Source organism: Neophocaena asiaeorientalis, unplaced genomic scaffold, assembly GCF_003031525.2.
Source record: "Neophocaena asiaeorientalis asiaeorientalis breed wild unplaced genomic scaffold, Neophocaena_asiaeorientalis_V1.1 scaffold601, whole genome shotgun sequence".
In the NCBI taxonomy this organism is placed as follows: Eukaryota; Metazoa; Chordata; class Mammalia; order Artiodactyla; family Phocoenidae; genus Neophocaena; species Neophocaena asiaeorientalis.
In genome coordinates, this window is record NW_020174793.1 from 402457 (window position 1) to 416685 (window position 14229).

At 35.8% G+C, this 14229-nt stretch overlaps 1 protein-coding gene across 1 annotated transcript in view; it reads right to left on the minus strand.

The window, feature by feature from the left end:
* Positions 1 to 14229, minus strand: part of YAP1 (Yes1 associated transcriptional regulator) — a 104483-nt gene that overhangs the window by 16916 nt on the left and 73338 nt on the right. Inside the window, exon 5 of the mRNA XM_024760358.1 lies at positions 2639 to 2820. Within this exon, the coding sequence (XP_024616126.1) occupies positions 2639 to 2820 (182 nt within the window). The remainder of the gene's footprint in view (positions 1 to 2638; positions 2821 to 14229) is intronic.

A 14229-nucleotide genomic window follows, 5' to 3' on the forward strand; every position in this document is an offset into this window, starting at 1 on the left:
AACTGGATATTGGTCAGGTAGGTTCTTTACTTCTGAATATTAGATGAAGCAGGAAAAATATAATTTGATGCTTCAGTGATAAGAGAAACTATCAATGGAAGAAGTTCACAGGAAGCCAAAAGGCTTAAGATATACTGAATTTAACTGATTGCTAAAAAACAAAACCAAAAAATCTTAGAAAACACACCATTAGTATAAGAATAGAGCAGGTCTGTCACTTCAACAAAAGAAAAGACAACACAGTAGGTGGTAAAGAAGAAATAAAGAAGTTACCTTTAAAGGAAACTATTCTGTCTAGGACCCATCACCCAGAGTAAGAGTGAGAATAAGATTTAGAAAAATTCTTTAGAATGAAGAATTTTATAAGTAGCAGCATTTTGCCCATTGGGCGGGAAGGGGGTGGGGGAGAGCTGATCTACGGCAACAACAAAATGATGGATGGCCCATTCCCGGACTTTAACCTTTCTTATTAATAAGGTTTCTTTTTTTTGGTAGTCTTTAATTCATATGTGAAATTATATACGCATACGCCATCTAGTACTCAGTAACAACAAAATGAAAACAGTCTGCGTAAAACATACCCTTAAATTGCTTTATTTCTTCTAAGAGCTATATAACTATAATTTTGATGGTGCTACCTTGTTCTGATGATAAAGTTTTATTTAAATGAAAAATATCTTTCCTTTATAGTAATATGTTAAAAAGTCCATCAGAGATACATTAATCTTGTTAATGTGCTTCCTTTCTCTATCTTCTTAAAGGCGGATGAGGGAATATTTCTTTCAAGACCACTTCTTGACATCATATGCTGGCATCATATTTCTTACTCACTTTGGTGCCAACCACACTAGAATTACACTGGCAGGTTACTGATAGCACAAACAGTTTAAAGGTGTGCCTGTCTGGGATTCCATGGCTTAGTTTAATTCTTAGGTACCAGTTCTTCAAATCCCAAATATGAGTTCAAAGACTGTATCAAGTTCATGTATTTCCATTAACACGTGACGCTATTAAGATATAACACTCATGAAAAAAAGTACCTTGTTCAAATGTCTACATCCTGACTACAAAAATGGAGAGTATAATGATATTTTTAATGCCTATACTTAGTATGCTATGACTTAGGTGAGGAAAAATAGTACAGATATGTGTATTTCACGTTCGCAAACAGAGAGAATGTCTCTGGGGGAAAAAAAAAAATACAAGAAACTGATAGCTACTTACAACCAGAAAAGAGAACTAGAGAAATGGAAAAGGAGATTTCATTTTCACTGTACGTTTACCTTTTGTACACTTTCAAAATCACATCATCTTTATTATCCAAAATATTTACATAAAAATTTTAAAATACACTGCTTTGAGAAGATCACACTCCCAAAATCTGAACTTAGATTTTATCACTCTGAAATAAGATAAAGTAAAAATTCATTTGAGATGAGGGATTATATATTCTTATGGCACATAAAGACCAACAGTATTTCTGAAAGAAAACTGATAAAAATGGTCGTAAAGTTTTCCAGCTCTCTAACGTTAGAAACTACCCATCCCAACATGAAAAAATATCCATAAGTAGATAATTTTAAAGCACTGTGGGATCTTCTAAACTTGGGATAGCCTGTATTGTTTTAAATAAAACATCTTAGATTCAGCAATACTGAAACATTTATCATTTGAGAAATATCATATTGTGTATTCCCCTAGACAAATAATTCATTTAAAGTAAAAGATGTTTCTCCCCAAGTGATGTCCCAGAGTTTCCCCCTTAGTGAAATCCTCAGATATATAGTAGTCTGCAATTCCATGTACAGACATACCTCATCTTATTGCACTTTGCAGACACTGCAATTTTTGTTTTTAAACATACTGAAGGTTTGTGGCAACCCTGTGTCTAGCAAGTCTATCAGAGCCATTTTTCCAACAACATTTGCTCACTTCATGCCTCGGTGTCACATTTTGGTAATTCTCACAATATTTCAGTCTTTTTCATTGTTATTATATTTGTTATGGTGATCTGTGATCAGTGATCTTTGATGTTACTATTACAAAAAGATGACTCACTGAAGGCTCACATGATGGTTAATATTGTTTAACAATCAAGTATTTTAAAATTAAGGTATTTAATTTTACATTAAATTTATTTAAATTTACATTAAATTTTACAATAAACAATTTACATTGTTTATTTTAAGACAATGCTATTGCACACTTAATAGACTACAGTACGGTGTAAACATTAACTTTCATATGCAACGGGAAACCAAAAAATTCATGTGATTCACTTTATTGTAATACTTGCTTTATTGTGGTGGTCTGGAACTGACCGGCAATATCTCCGAGGTATGCCTGTATATTTGAGGAAAAGCACCCTTGCTTCCTTCGATTTTTGCTTGACTGCAATGAATACGACCAAAACATCTCCTTGTGATACAGGTTTACAAGTTATAGCCTATGTGATCAAAGGCCAGTTAAGAAACTAGAAACTAAGATGAAAGCTGGACAGAATGTTTCTGTGTCACTCTAGTTTCAGAGAAACAACATTCTTCTGTAACTAATAAATGTCAAAATGAAACACACCCAACTTTATGTAGGAAAACAAAACCCCAAGAGTGGAAGGCTGGTCTCTAACCTGTGGCCTCACCTGCCGAAGCAGTTCTTGCTGCTTCAGTCGCAGTCTCTCTTTCTCCATCTGCAACTGCTGCAGCCGCATCTGTTGCTGCTGGTTGGAATTGCCACCACCCATGACTCCTCCCTGAGGGCTCTGGGGAGCCAGGGGTGGTGGCTGTTTCACTGGAGCACTCTGACTGATTCTCTGGTTCATGGCTGAAATGAAACAGAAGATCTATCCTAAAAAACTAGCAAGAAAAAGGATATTTAGTTATTCAAAAGCAACTGGGGATATTCAACATAGCCTTTTCTGTAGTAAGACTAGAAATAACCTAAAAATCCACCAAGAGTACAATGGTTACATTAATTTATTATTATTGTAGTCATCTTTGTCATTATCCTAGGATGCAAGGCAGCCATAAGAGAAAAGAAACAAGTAACTCTAGTAGGCAGTGACATGGAACAGTCTAAGACATACTAAGTTAAAAGCATAGTACAGAATAGATAATATTAAAAAAAAAAGGGGGCAGGTGGAACATATATTACATGCATATCCAGAGAATCTGAACTGAAGGACAGCCAAGAAGCAATTAAAATCTGTTGGTTCTGGACCTGGGGAACTAGATGGCTAGAGGACTGAGTTCAAGAGAGACATTTTTTATAACTTTTCAAGTTTGAATAATGTGAATATATTGCTTATTATAAAATATAATATATATTTAATTAAAAATAAATCTCTCAAAGTAACTGAGACAAAGCATCCTAAGCATTAAAGCTCATCAACATTATTAATCTTTAAATATAACTCTAATAAATCAAGTAGATTAAATTATCTGATGCATGCTCATAATAAATTAAGCCTACAAGAATCTGGATTGGACTTCCCTGATGGTGCAGTGGTTAAGAATCCGCCTGCCAATGCAGGGAACACAGGTTCGAGCCCTGGTCCGGGAAGATCCCACATGCTGCAGAGCAAAGAATCGGCCTGACAATGCAGGAACACGGGTTTGATCCCTGGTCCGGGAAGATCCCACATGCTGTGGAGTAACTAAGCCCATGCACCACAACTACTGAGCCTGCGCTCTAGAGCCCGCGAGCCACAACTACTGAATCTCGCGCGTCTCGAGCCTGTGTTCTGCAACAAGAGAAGCCACCGCAATGAGAAGCCTGCGCACTGCAATGAAGAGTAGCCCCTGCTCACTGCAACTAGAGAAAGCCTGCACACAGCAAGGAAGACCCAATGCAGCCAAAAATAAACAAACAAATAAATTTATTTTAAAAAAAAGAATCTGGATGGCATAGATTGGTCTCATTCAACAGCTCAGGTAGTCATTGTTATTTTTTTAGTTGAACATATAATATACCATTTGACAATTAGAAACAGACTGGATTCCTACACTAGTGAATTTCTGTCACTGATATAACATTGACCAAACTGTGGATTGTGGTAACCTTGGTGAACAGATGGAAGTTTTATGTGAAAATGGCAATAAGAATGATATATCACCTTTTCAGACACATATTCAACATTTTAAGGTGAAATTTCAGGTCACTGTTTCTACTAAATGTTTAATACATACTGACCAAAGAAAACCTCTGGCCCAAATGACTTCACAAACACTCGAGGAAGAAATAATACTAATCTTATAAAACCTTTTCCAGAGAACAGCAAAGAAGGAAACTCCACAACACCTTTGAGACCAGCATAACCCTAATACCTTACATTAAAACAAAGAAAAATTACAGATCACGTTCTCTAATGAACCTTGCTACCAAAATCTGAAATGACATTCACTGACAGCTCTTATGACATACTGGCTCCCAGCCAAGTGGCAAACTCCTTCTGGTGATTTTTCACGCGTCCTCTGTTGAAGGCACAGAGGCTGCTTGGTAAATGCCAACTCTTCTTGGAGGCTACTTGACCAAACCTCCCCAGCCTTCCCCAGAGTCTGCCATGTGCACTAAGAATCATCTTCCTTCAGGGCACTGCCCTGGGACATTTGTTTACTGACAATTCTCACATGACTGTAATTTTTCATTTACAAATTTGTATTTTCTCTTAGACTGGAGTGCCACAGGAGTGGGGAGAGTATCCTAATTGTGTATATATTCTCAGTGCCCAGTCCAGTATCTTTGCACAAAACTTGTGCTGAAAAAAAACACTGTAATGTTTCTAAGTCAGTTAAGTATTCACTGAGGCAGATATTTAACTATTTAATATATGATAATATAGAAATCCTACCAATTTCCCCTTAGACTGACCAACTCTTCCATGAGACTGCATAACATTGATATAGAACCAAGGATATTAGAAAAAAGGAAAATTATAGACCAACTCTCTCCTAGCATGCCTTGGTTCAATTCAACCTACTGAGATATTTATATAAGGTGATGGTATTTTTGTTCTTACTCTTCCCCTCAATTTTTTCTGTATTTCTTTTTCTAACTTCTTGAGTTGAACTTACTTAGTTTAAGTCTTTTCTTAGAGCATTTAAGTCAATAAATTTACCTTTAAGTACAGTATTTCCTGCATGTCATACAGTTGAAATAGTACGTAAAATTCATGATTGTTCTACCCCAAATACCTGTAATTTCTATTGTGATTTCCATTTAACTCATGAGTTACTTAGAAGTACACTTTTATGCTCTCAAGCATACATTTAAATTTTTAAAAATAATTTCCATAAACAAATAGAGAAGGAGAAAAAATAATATAGACGATGAATCCTCATGTAGTCATCATCCGGGTTCCCAATGATCAATACATAACCAATTTTGTTTTACATCTATTCTCATCGACTTTACCCTCAATTATTTTCAAGCAAATAATACAGCATTTCATCCATAAATAATCACAATATGTATCATTCAGGTTTTTGCTTAGATTCTTAGATCTTATAACTATATTTTCTGTCTAATGCTGAAAAATTTGCTTCCAATAACATTAATATGTACTATCCTTCTATACATATGCAAGTATTTCAAAATAACATACGACCGATTATTAAAGTTATGATCAACAAAATGATTATTAAAAGTTTGGTCCTTAAGATATTTCATTAGGTGTATCCAGCCAAATCACTGTGGTTAAGTGTCATCTGAAATAATTCTCTGTGTGACTCGGCCAACTCAATATACAGGCTCACTTGTGGCGATGTGCTTCTGAATTTCAGACACTGGCTTTACTTGTCACTCCCCACTGCTCCTAGCAGTTTGTTTATTCCGTTTTTAAAAATCAAAGCAAACACACAGATATGGTAGCATACTTCTCAGATATATGGTGGCATATTCTTAATACTTAACTTCATTTTGCCTTTTTGCTAATAACATATCCTTGAGACTACTCCAAAGCAGTATATAGAGGTTCCCCCCCGCCATTTTCTTTTAAAAATAGCATAGTATTTCATTCAACTAATTTCCTATTAGGTACCACAGTTTTAATTATAACCTATATGTTTAATAGCTGGTAGAGCAAGCCATATTTTTTTTGAAGCTAACTTTTTATTATTGGGATCTAATTTTATTGCTTTGTGGTTAAAAGAATCTGGTCTGTATACTGATTCTTGAAATTTGTGACTTGACATGTGGTCAGTCCTTGCTTTTGTACCAGGTCAGGGGCAGACGGCTACACGCCTGGCTTTCACCATTGAGAGTGTTTCATGTATCTCTGTCTTTGTTCTTAACACTTTGAGTTCCTGATATCCTGACTGGCTGACTGGTCCCTAGCCCTGCCCTTGCTCACTGCTTTGTGTGGTTTTGTTTTCTGACCAGCAGAGACTTTTTTAAAATTTATGATCCCAGTTAAGTCTTTCTGGTTATCTCTTTTAAATGTTTTGTCTGGCATAGCAGAGAAGGGATGTCAAAAAAAACATGACTCGCTGCTTCATATTGTTCAAAGCCTTATTAATCTCTTTTATGACCAAAAACAAAAACAAAAAAACACCACATTTATAAAATGTCTTTACAAAGAATAAATGGCTAAAACCTTAATAATTACGGTTTATAGTTAGTATTTTACAGGGGAATGGATAGAAAAAAAGCCAAAAAATTTAATGGCTAAGATTTGCCAATCAATAACCTCATTTAATACAATTGCTTATATTTTCCTGTCACCAACATTATCAGATGCACAACTGACAGGCCTCATAGTATGATATAAAAAATATGGCCTTTAGAGTCAAACAAACCATGATTAGAGTTGGGCACACCAGTTCGTGGTTCATCTAATCCTCAGTTTCCTCAGCTATACCTGCGGACATTAACATCACCCTTTTGGATCACTGTGGGGCTTATAAGTAATATGTAAAGCATCTATTATAGTCCTGGAATACAACAGATGCTCCAAAAATGTTAGCCTCCTCCCTTTTCCGAATAGTTCTTTCTAAACTTTAAGATTACCAGTCCTGCAGATAATCATCTTGGCTTGAATTCCCATACCTTCCCTCCCCCGTCCTTCTACTTCACCATGCCACTCACTGTTTCTAAGTATTCTATGATTCATAAAGATACGCATATTTATCTTTCCTGTAAGATCTAAACAGAAAAAAATAGGTGGGGGAGTTTGAGCCTTAGCTTAACCTCCCTAGGGATCCTTCTCTTTTGGTGAACATGTTCTTGGCATTCCCATAGGGCACTCACTCAACATATTTATTTTCCCAAAGAGATGTTTTCTTACATTGTGCTATGTCAGGTTCAATCATACGAGTTAAATATGAATTGGGGGACTGATCTGAGTATCTATCACATATGGTGAACATCTCACAAACTGAGGTCTAGTGCAAAGAACTACTGGGGAAAAAATGTTTTCCATTCCAAGCAGTTAAATAAATTAAAAAATTTTAAAAACTGCTAGGAAATAACCCATTAGTAAGTGTTAAAATGATAAAATATGATTGATTTCAAAACAGATTCTAGAGCTATACAGTGTTAAATATTTCATCTATTAAGAAACATTTTTTAAAAAGCTCTTGAGCTTTCCACACTGGATTTTTATTAAGTAATATAGCATTTAACAAGTTAATGTAAATATTCCTTGTGAAAACTAATTGGACAATAACAGTATTGTATGAAAATAAACAGGTAAATATCCTCTGCTTCCCACCAGTTTCTCAGAATTAGATACCATTAGCAGTAATCATTAATGACAGTGACCACTGCTGATGGCACACTCAGTTGGTTGGGAAAGTCTTTTTCAAATCTAAGCTTATCTGACTATTAAAAACCACAGCAAGGGAAAAATAAGGGTATCAAAAGATGGAGTAAGAACTCCACAGAATTAAACAGAAATTTGTACAAAATACGCAATAGAAATAGTCTCTCTGGCTAATAATGGTGAGCACTTTTGGTTGTGTTTACCTAAATGCTGTTACCTATGGATACAAGCAGTGCTACAAGCTTCCATATAAAGAGCTCACTTAAATGACCAATTCAAACAACCGAGTTTATCTACAGAAGCTGGGATTTCTTCTCTTCAGAAGCATCCTGTTCTTTACCTTCTGACTATCTCAAGCATTTCAACAAAGCACAGAGCAGTGCACCCACATGGGGTGCAGCAGAGACCTCACAAGCAGGCAAGAAACAAAACAATCTTTGTTTCTTGGGGGAAGGGGGCAGGGCAGCTAAAAAAGAAAAGAACTGCATTACCACCTTCTTCCCCTCCATGACCAACTACCAAAATCCCAATGTTTCCAGTTTTAACAAAATTTCTAAAAGGTAAAGGAGAAAACAAATCCTTAAATATGACAAATTTTTTTAAAAAATGCTACATTTTAAATTCAGCCTTTGCTGCCTGAACTATGAAATAGTAACTGTTTCAAGTTTTTCTTAACCAATCCGTCCTGACAGGTTTATGGTAGCAAATCATTCACTCAGCAATTACTGAAAAAGAAGAGACGACCTTCTCAAAAACAAAGGAGGTCATCACCATGGGTTCTTTCCAGATTTTATTCTGAACATCTAAATTTTCAAACTTCAGACAAATTTTAGATTTGCATAATTTGTATCTTCAACCTTGGAATATTACAAAGTACTACAGATGTGGTAATCAATCGTAGACTTTGAGATAATTCAATCCTAGTAACCTCATTAAGTGTAAATTTAAAATTAGAAAATTATTTTGAGCTTTTAAAATAATAACTCACATCAAATCTCCCACAACACAAGAAAGCACCTTTTTACTTTGTCTAATATTTTATCAAGTTTCAGATATTACATGGTTACATGTTAGAATGGCTATATTAGTTTGCTTATAACATTTAGAAACAAATTTTAGGTTTTCCCCCCATACCTACAAGGGTACTAAGACTGTAAAATTAAAAGAAATGAATGCTTTTCTAAAAACACAAACTAACAGGCCAACTCTGTCAGTCTTAAAACAGTAAAAACAAAACACAAAACACCCACTGCTAGCTAAGTCTTTCAATATGACCTAGGGGATTGAATTGTCTACAAAAAGTTGCTACTAACTGGCACAAAAATTTATGTATTTAAATACAAAATGATGGTTTTTTCAGTGAAAATTACTTACTATTTGATTCACACTGAAAATCTGTCTCTTACAAAAGGAGCAAAAGGCCAGGGTCCTTATCTCATGACTGAATATAACTTTTTATTATCAATATGCAAAAGACATCTCCCAACACTCAATTAAGCTATACCTAAATGATAACACCATGCCCAGGAATGACTTTTTAAAAAAAGTTATACTGAGATATTTCACCCCTTTAGTAATTTTAATATATTCATAGAATTGTATAACCATCACCACTATCTAATTTCAGAACACTTTCATCATCCCCAAAAGAAACCCTGTATCCTTTAGCAGTACACGTCCTATTGCCCCTCCCCCAGTCCCTGGTAACCATTAATCTACTTTGTTTCTTTGGATTTGTCATATATATGGAATATATATGACATGTCATATATATGGAATCAATTCTGTGACTGGCTTGTTTCACTTAATATATTTTCCAGATTCATCCATGTTACAGTATGTATCAGCATTTTATTCCTTTTTATTGCCAAATAATATTCCACTGTACAGATATACTACATTTTGTTAGTCTGTTAATCAACTGATGGATATCTGTGTTATTTTCACTTTTTGTTTATTATGAATCATGTGGCTACAAACATACAAATGTGCAGGTTTTTGTGTGGACATGTGGTTTCCTTTTTTGGGCAATATATATCTAGGAATGGAATTGCTAGGTCATATGGTAACTATATGTTTAACTTTTTGAGGAACTGCCAAACTGTTTTCTAAAGTGGCTGCATCATTTTTCAATCACATCAGCAATGTATGAGGGTTCCAACTGCTCCATATTCTGGTCAACACTTGTTAATGCCTGTCTTTCATTTTAGCCATCTTACTGAGAATAAAGTGGCATCTCATTGTGGTTTTGCTTTGTATGATGTGGTTACAGTTAACCTCCCCTAAAACTCTACCCCAGGTCTTACCATAGGCAAAATAATCTCTCCCTCCCACACTCTGTACTTCTCTCCCTTACCAAACATCAACTTCCAGGCCCCCCAACCTGGGTTAAAGTATTTTAATCTTTAAACTGTTCAAAAATACCAATAACACCTTTTTTTAGGTCAATTCGACACTGTCTTCCTTCAACCACCTATCAAAAGTCTGGCATGAAAATTTATTATAATGGTATTTTTCAAACAATACAATTGAGAATGGAGTTTAAAAAACATTCAACAGAACATTTTCTCCTCATCACCTCATTAAGCAGTTTGGGGCAGGACACAGGAGTTGCTAAATGAGGTGAGGAGAAGGGAGAAAGCGGTCTAACTAGCCTTCGGCTCTCTCTGTCCCCCGGATATAACTGTGTTTTTTCCCTCTACTATGAAAATAAAGTTTAAAGGCTAGTTTGGAGAGAAAGTACAGATAATGAAACTATTAGTCTAACGAGAAGGGGAATAACATTTTAAAATCTACCTGCCATCATGAATTCATGTTAATGAGCAAACAGTTCCATTAATAGCTTTATTCCTAATTACATATAATGTATTACTATAAATCCTCTTTCACTAGGGGCATTTATAATTTAGAAGAGACGAATCCAAGTTCTGACTGAAAAGCACAAAAACTGGCCCTTTTATATAGTGTAGAGCTTGACTGGCTTCTTCTTACCTTTTAATGTCCCTCACAGCACCTTATTTATGATCCCTTGTTGTACTTAACACATTTTGTAATTATTATTTATTTTGTAGCTGACAACCCCCCGCCCACCTGCTAGCATAGTACCTGGTACATAACTGGCATTCATCAGTTGAATGAGTAAATAAATACTCAAATAGTTTCTATCCCTAGTTAGTAGGATGCTAATACACAGGAGAATACACAGGAGAATCTCCAAGCTGAAGCAAGTCCAGAATGAGTTCTGAAGCAACCTCAGCAACCAAGGTAGCAGAACAACATCAGTATAAAACAAAGCAAAGAATATGAACCACTCCTCTTCTAAATCATTCCAATTTATTTCAGCAGAAATCTATTTATTTGACTTTTCTCTCAAGAAGTCTATAATCTCTTTTTCTGTTTCTTATAACTGAGTCTCTGGGTTGTCACAAAAAGTGACATCACCAAATGGCTCTCTTCTCCAGCACATTTTATAAGATATTTGCTATTAATGCAGAGTTGATACAAATACGACTTGAAACATAGTTTTCTTTTAAAAATGAATTAAATTTTCTTGGGTTTGATGTGAGGGGCTTTAGTAACACAAATAAACCATTAATTTAAATTATCATTCAGTGACTTTAAGTTTTAAAATTCTATATGAAAAACTCATTATGTAAACAAAGAAAAATATTTCTTCACTGTATAATTATTTGTATCATTGAACCATCATCAAGTAGAAACTACATATTAATTTAACTTCATTAACGTTATGTCTATTCACCCTTGGCAAGTAGGAGAGACTGCTTACCATGATTGATAAACTATTTTGACACCATCCTCCTGACTGTAACATAAAAAAAAAAACCCTAAAACTGCAAACCTCTAATACTGAACTAATTTTGATATTCTATAACCTTACGTATTAAAATGTTCATTTCGGCTAGTGTTTGTTTTTTAAGTAAAACAAAAAAAAAATGTAGTGAGGGCAACAATTAGTAACAATCTCCAACAGTATGTTTTAAATAGGACTTCACTAAGCACATGGCCTAGAAGTATACTTCAAATCAGCTTACATCAGGCTCCTAACATGGTAACTTTATGAGAGTTCTAAATTTTAGAAACAAAGCATACTAAAAATGCATCATCTTTAAGGCAGTTTAAACTCCTATATATGTCAGAGCTGATAGCGTGGACAAAACTTAACTATTCCATCTAGCGCTGCCCATCCCCCATCAGATTTGTTTGCCCGGGCATACCCACCATGTGATAAGGCTTATCTTTAAAGGCTGAAAGATTTCCTGGTCTCCTCTTCAAAAGTAATTCCCAGCTGTGACCAGAGGGCCAAAAGCTAAAACTTAAGTGGTGCAATAAATAGTTCAAAAATATCCCTGAAACCTCAGTGCACTCAAATCCATAAAGCTATTGAGAAGTAACCTTAAGCAAGGATCCAAAGCAGTCACTGAAGAATTCATAATCTAGCATATTATATTAAATTAATTAAGGACTAGAAATATTCTTAAAAGCATCTAGTATATGAGTCCAATTAAGTCAAGAGAAGTCAGGTATCTTTCTGAATGAGTTGGTTACACTGTTGATACCAGAAGAACTTGGGTCTCTTGATTCCCAATTGAGTAGGTAAATTTTTCTATGACACAATTTAATTCATTTGAATTCACATGTAGAAAAGAGGATGCTAGCTAACTTCTACTAATGGATTTTTGGAGGGCATATAAAATGTCAGGTCAGAGCAATGTCATAACTATTTTTCTCACTGGATAACGTGCATTTAAAAACTACATTGAGTATCACATTTAAAGAGGCATCCAGAGAAGGGAAGTCTTAATGCATAAAAAAAAACAAAACTCAGAACTCTTAATGCATAAAAAAACTGGAGAAACGACAGTTAAAAGAGAACACTCTGGGATTAGAAATGTATTCACAAATTTGAAGGGAAGTAAATTTCTGAGTAATAAAGGGACACATATTTTCTGGTCATTAGAACCTTCCTTAAATAGAATGGACTGCCTTGTAACAGGGTAAGCTCCCAGTCAAGGGAAAGGGAAGGTCAGAGGTGAGGTTGGAAGGTAATCTCTTAAGGATATGGTAGAGGTGAGGCAGGCATGATAATTCATCTAGATGGCTTCACTTCTGTAATTGGAAACTCATTACCTTTGGGTAATTTCCTCAAGATGAGTCACAATACAGTATATAAGTAAATGCTTCAACCATTGTCATCTTCCTCCCTCTGAAATTTCCATGTGTTAGTACTGGTGACTTAGGTGTGCTTTTGAAAAGATTAACTGCATGTAATCTAAATTTCTTTAAAATTCTGGGTGTCAAAAGATCAAGTCCAGATTCTAGTTCTGTCACTCAACTATATAACCGTGGGTAGTCACAATTTCCCTAGATCTCAGAGAAACTCAGATTTGGGGCAAAATCCCTACCTCTACCAGTTATTTATTTATTTATTTATTTTTTGCGGTACGCGGGCCTCTCACTGTTGTGGCCTCTCCCGTTGCGGAGTGCAGGCTCAGCAGCCATGGCTCAACGGGCCCAGCCGCTCCGCGGCACGTGGGATCTTCCCGGACCAGGGCACGAACCCGTGTCCCCTTCATCGGCAGGCAGACTCTCAACCACTGCGCCACCAGGGAAGCCCTCTACCAGTTATTTTTTAAAAAATATATGTTGGTGGCTTGGGGAGTCACAAGGACTGGGTGGCACTACGGCATTTAGTGGGCAACCGTCAGGGATGTTGAACGTTCTTCAGTGCCCAGGATACACCCTCCCTCCTCCTTTGAGAAATGTTGATTAGAAGAATTACAAATTCCTTTTCAGGGCCAAATTTTATGAGATTTATTTGTTTTAAGAAGTTTTAGTTAGCAACAGCTCTATTTACCTAAAACACACTGAAACATCTTTTCGTCCCTACCCTAAGTAGTTAATAATATAATTCACAACCAAATACTGACATTTTAGGATCACCAGGCAAGATTTAAAAGAGGGTAAGGAGGGCTTCCCTGGTGGCGCAGTGGTTGAGAGTCCGCCTGCCGAGGCAGGGCACACGGGTTTGTGCCCCGGTTCGGGAAGATCCCACATGCCGCGGAGCGGCTGGGCCCATGAGCCATGGCCGCTGAACCTGCGGGAGAGGTCACAACAGTAAGAGGTCCGCGTACCGCAAACAAAAAAAAAAGAGGGTAAGGAAAACAAAACAAAAAAACAAAGAACTTGTTTTTAATGCACGAATATAAAGAGACTTGCTTCAATAAAATTCAAATGATTTGATGTTGGTATTCTAGCTACCCAAGACTCCATTAATGGAGTTACAGATTTAGTTTCTACAGCCTTTAGTGTTTTTTCCTACCTCTACTAGAACAGACTTAGGTACATTTTCATCAAAAGTAAAATATTACTTATAACAACTATCAGAAATATTTAGTCTTCAAGGAAAAAGGTTAATGAATGTCTAAACAGTTAAAAAATTTAACAGACCTTTA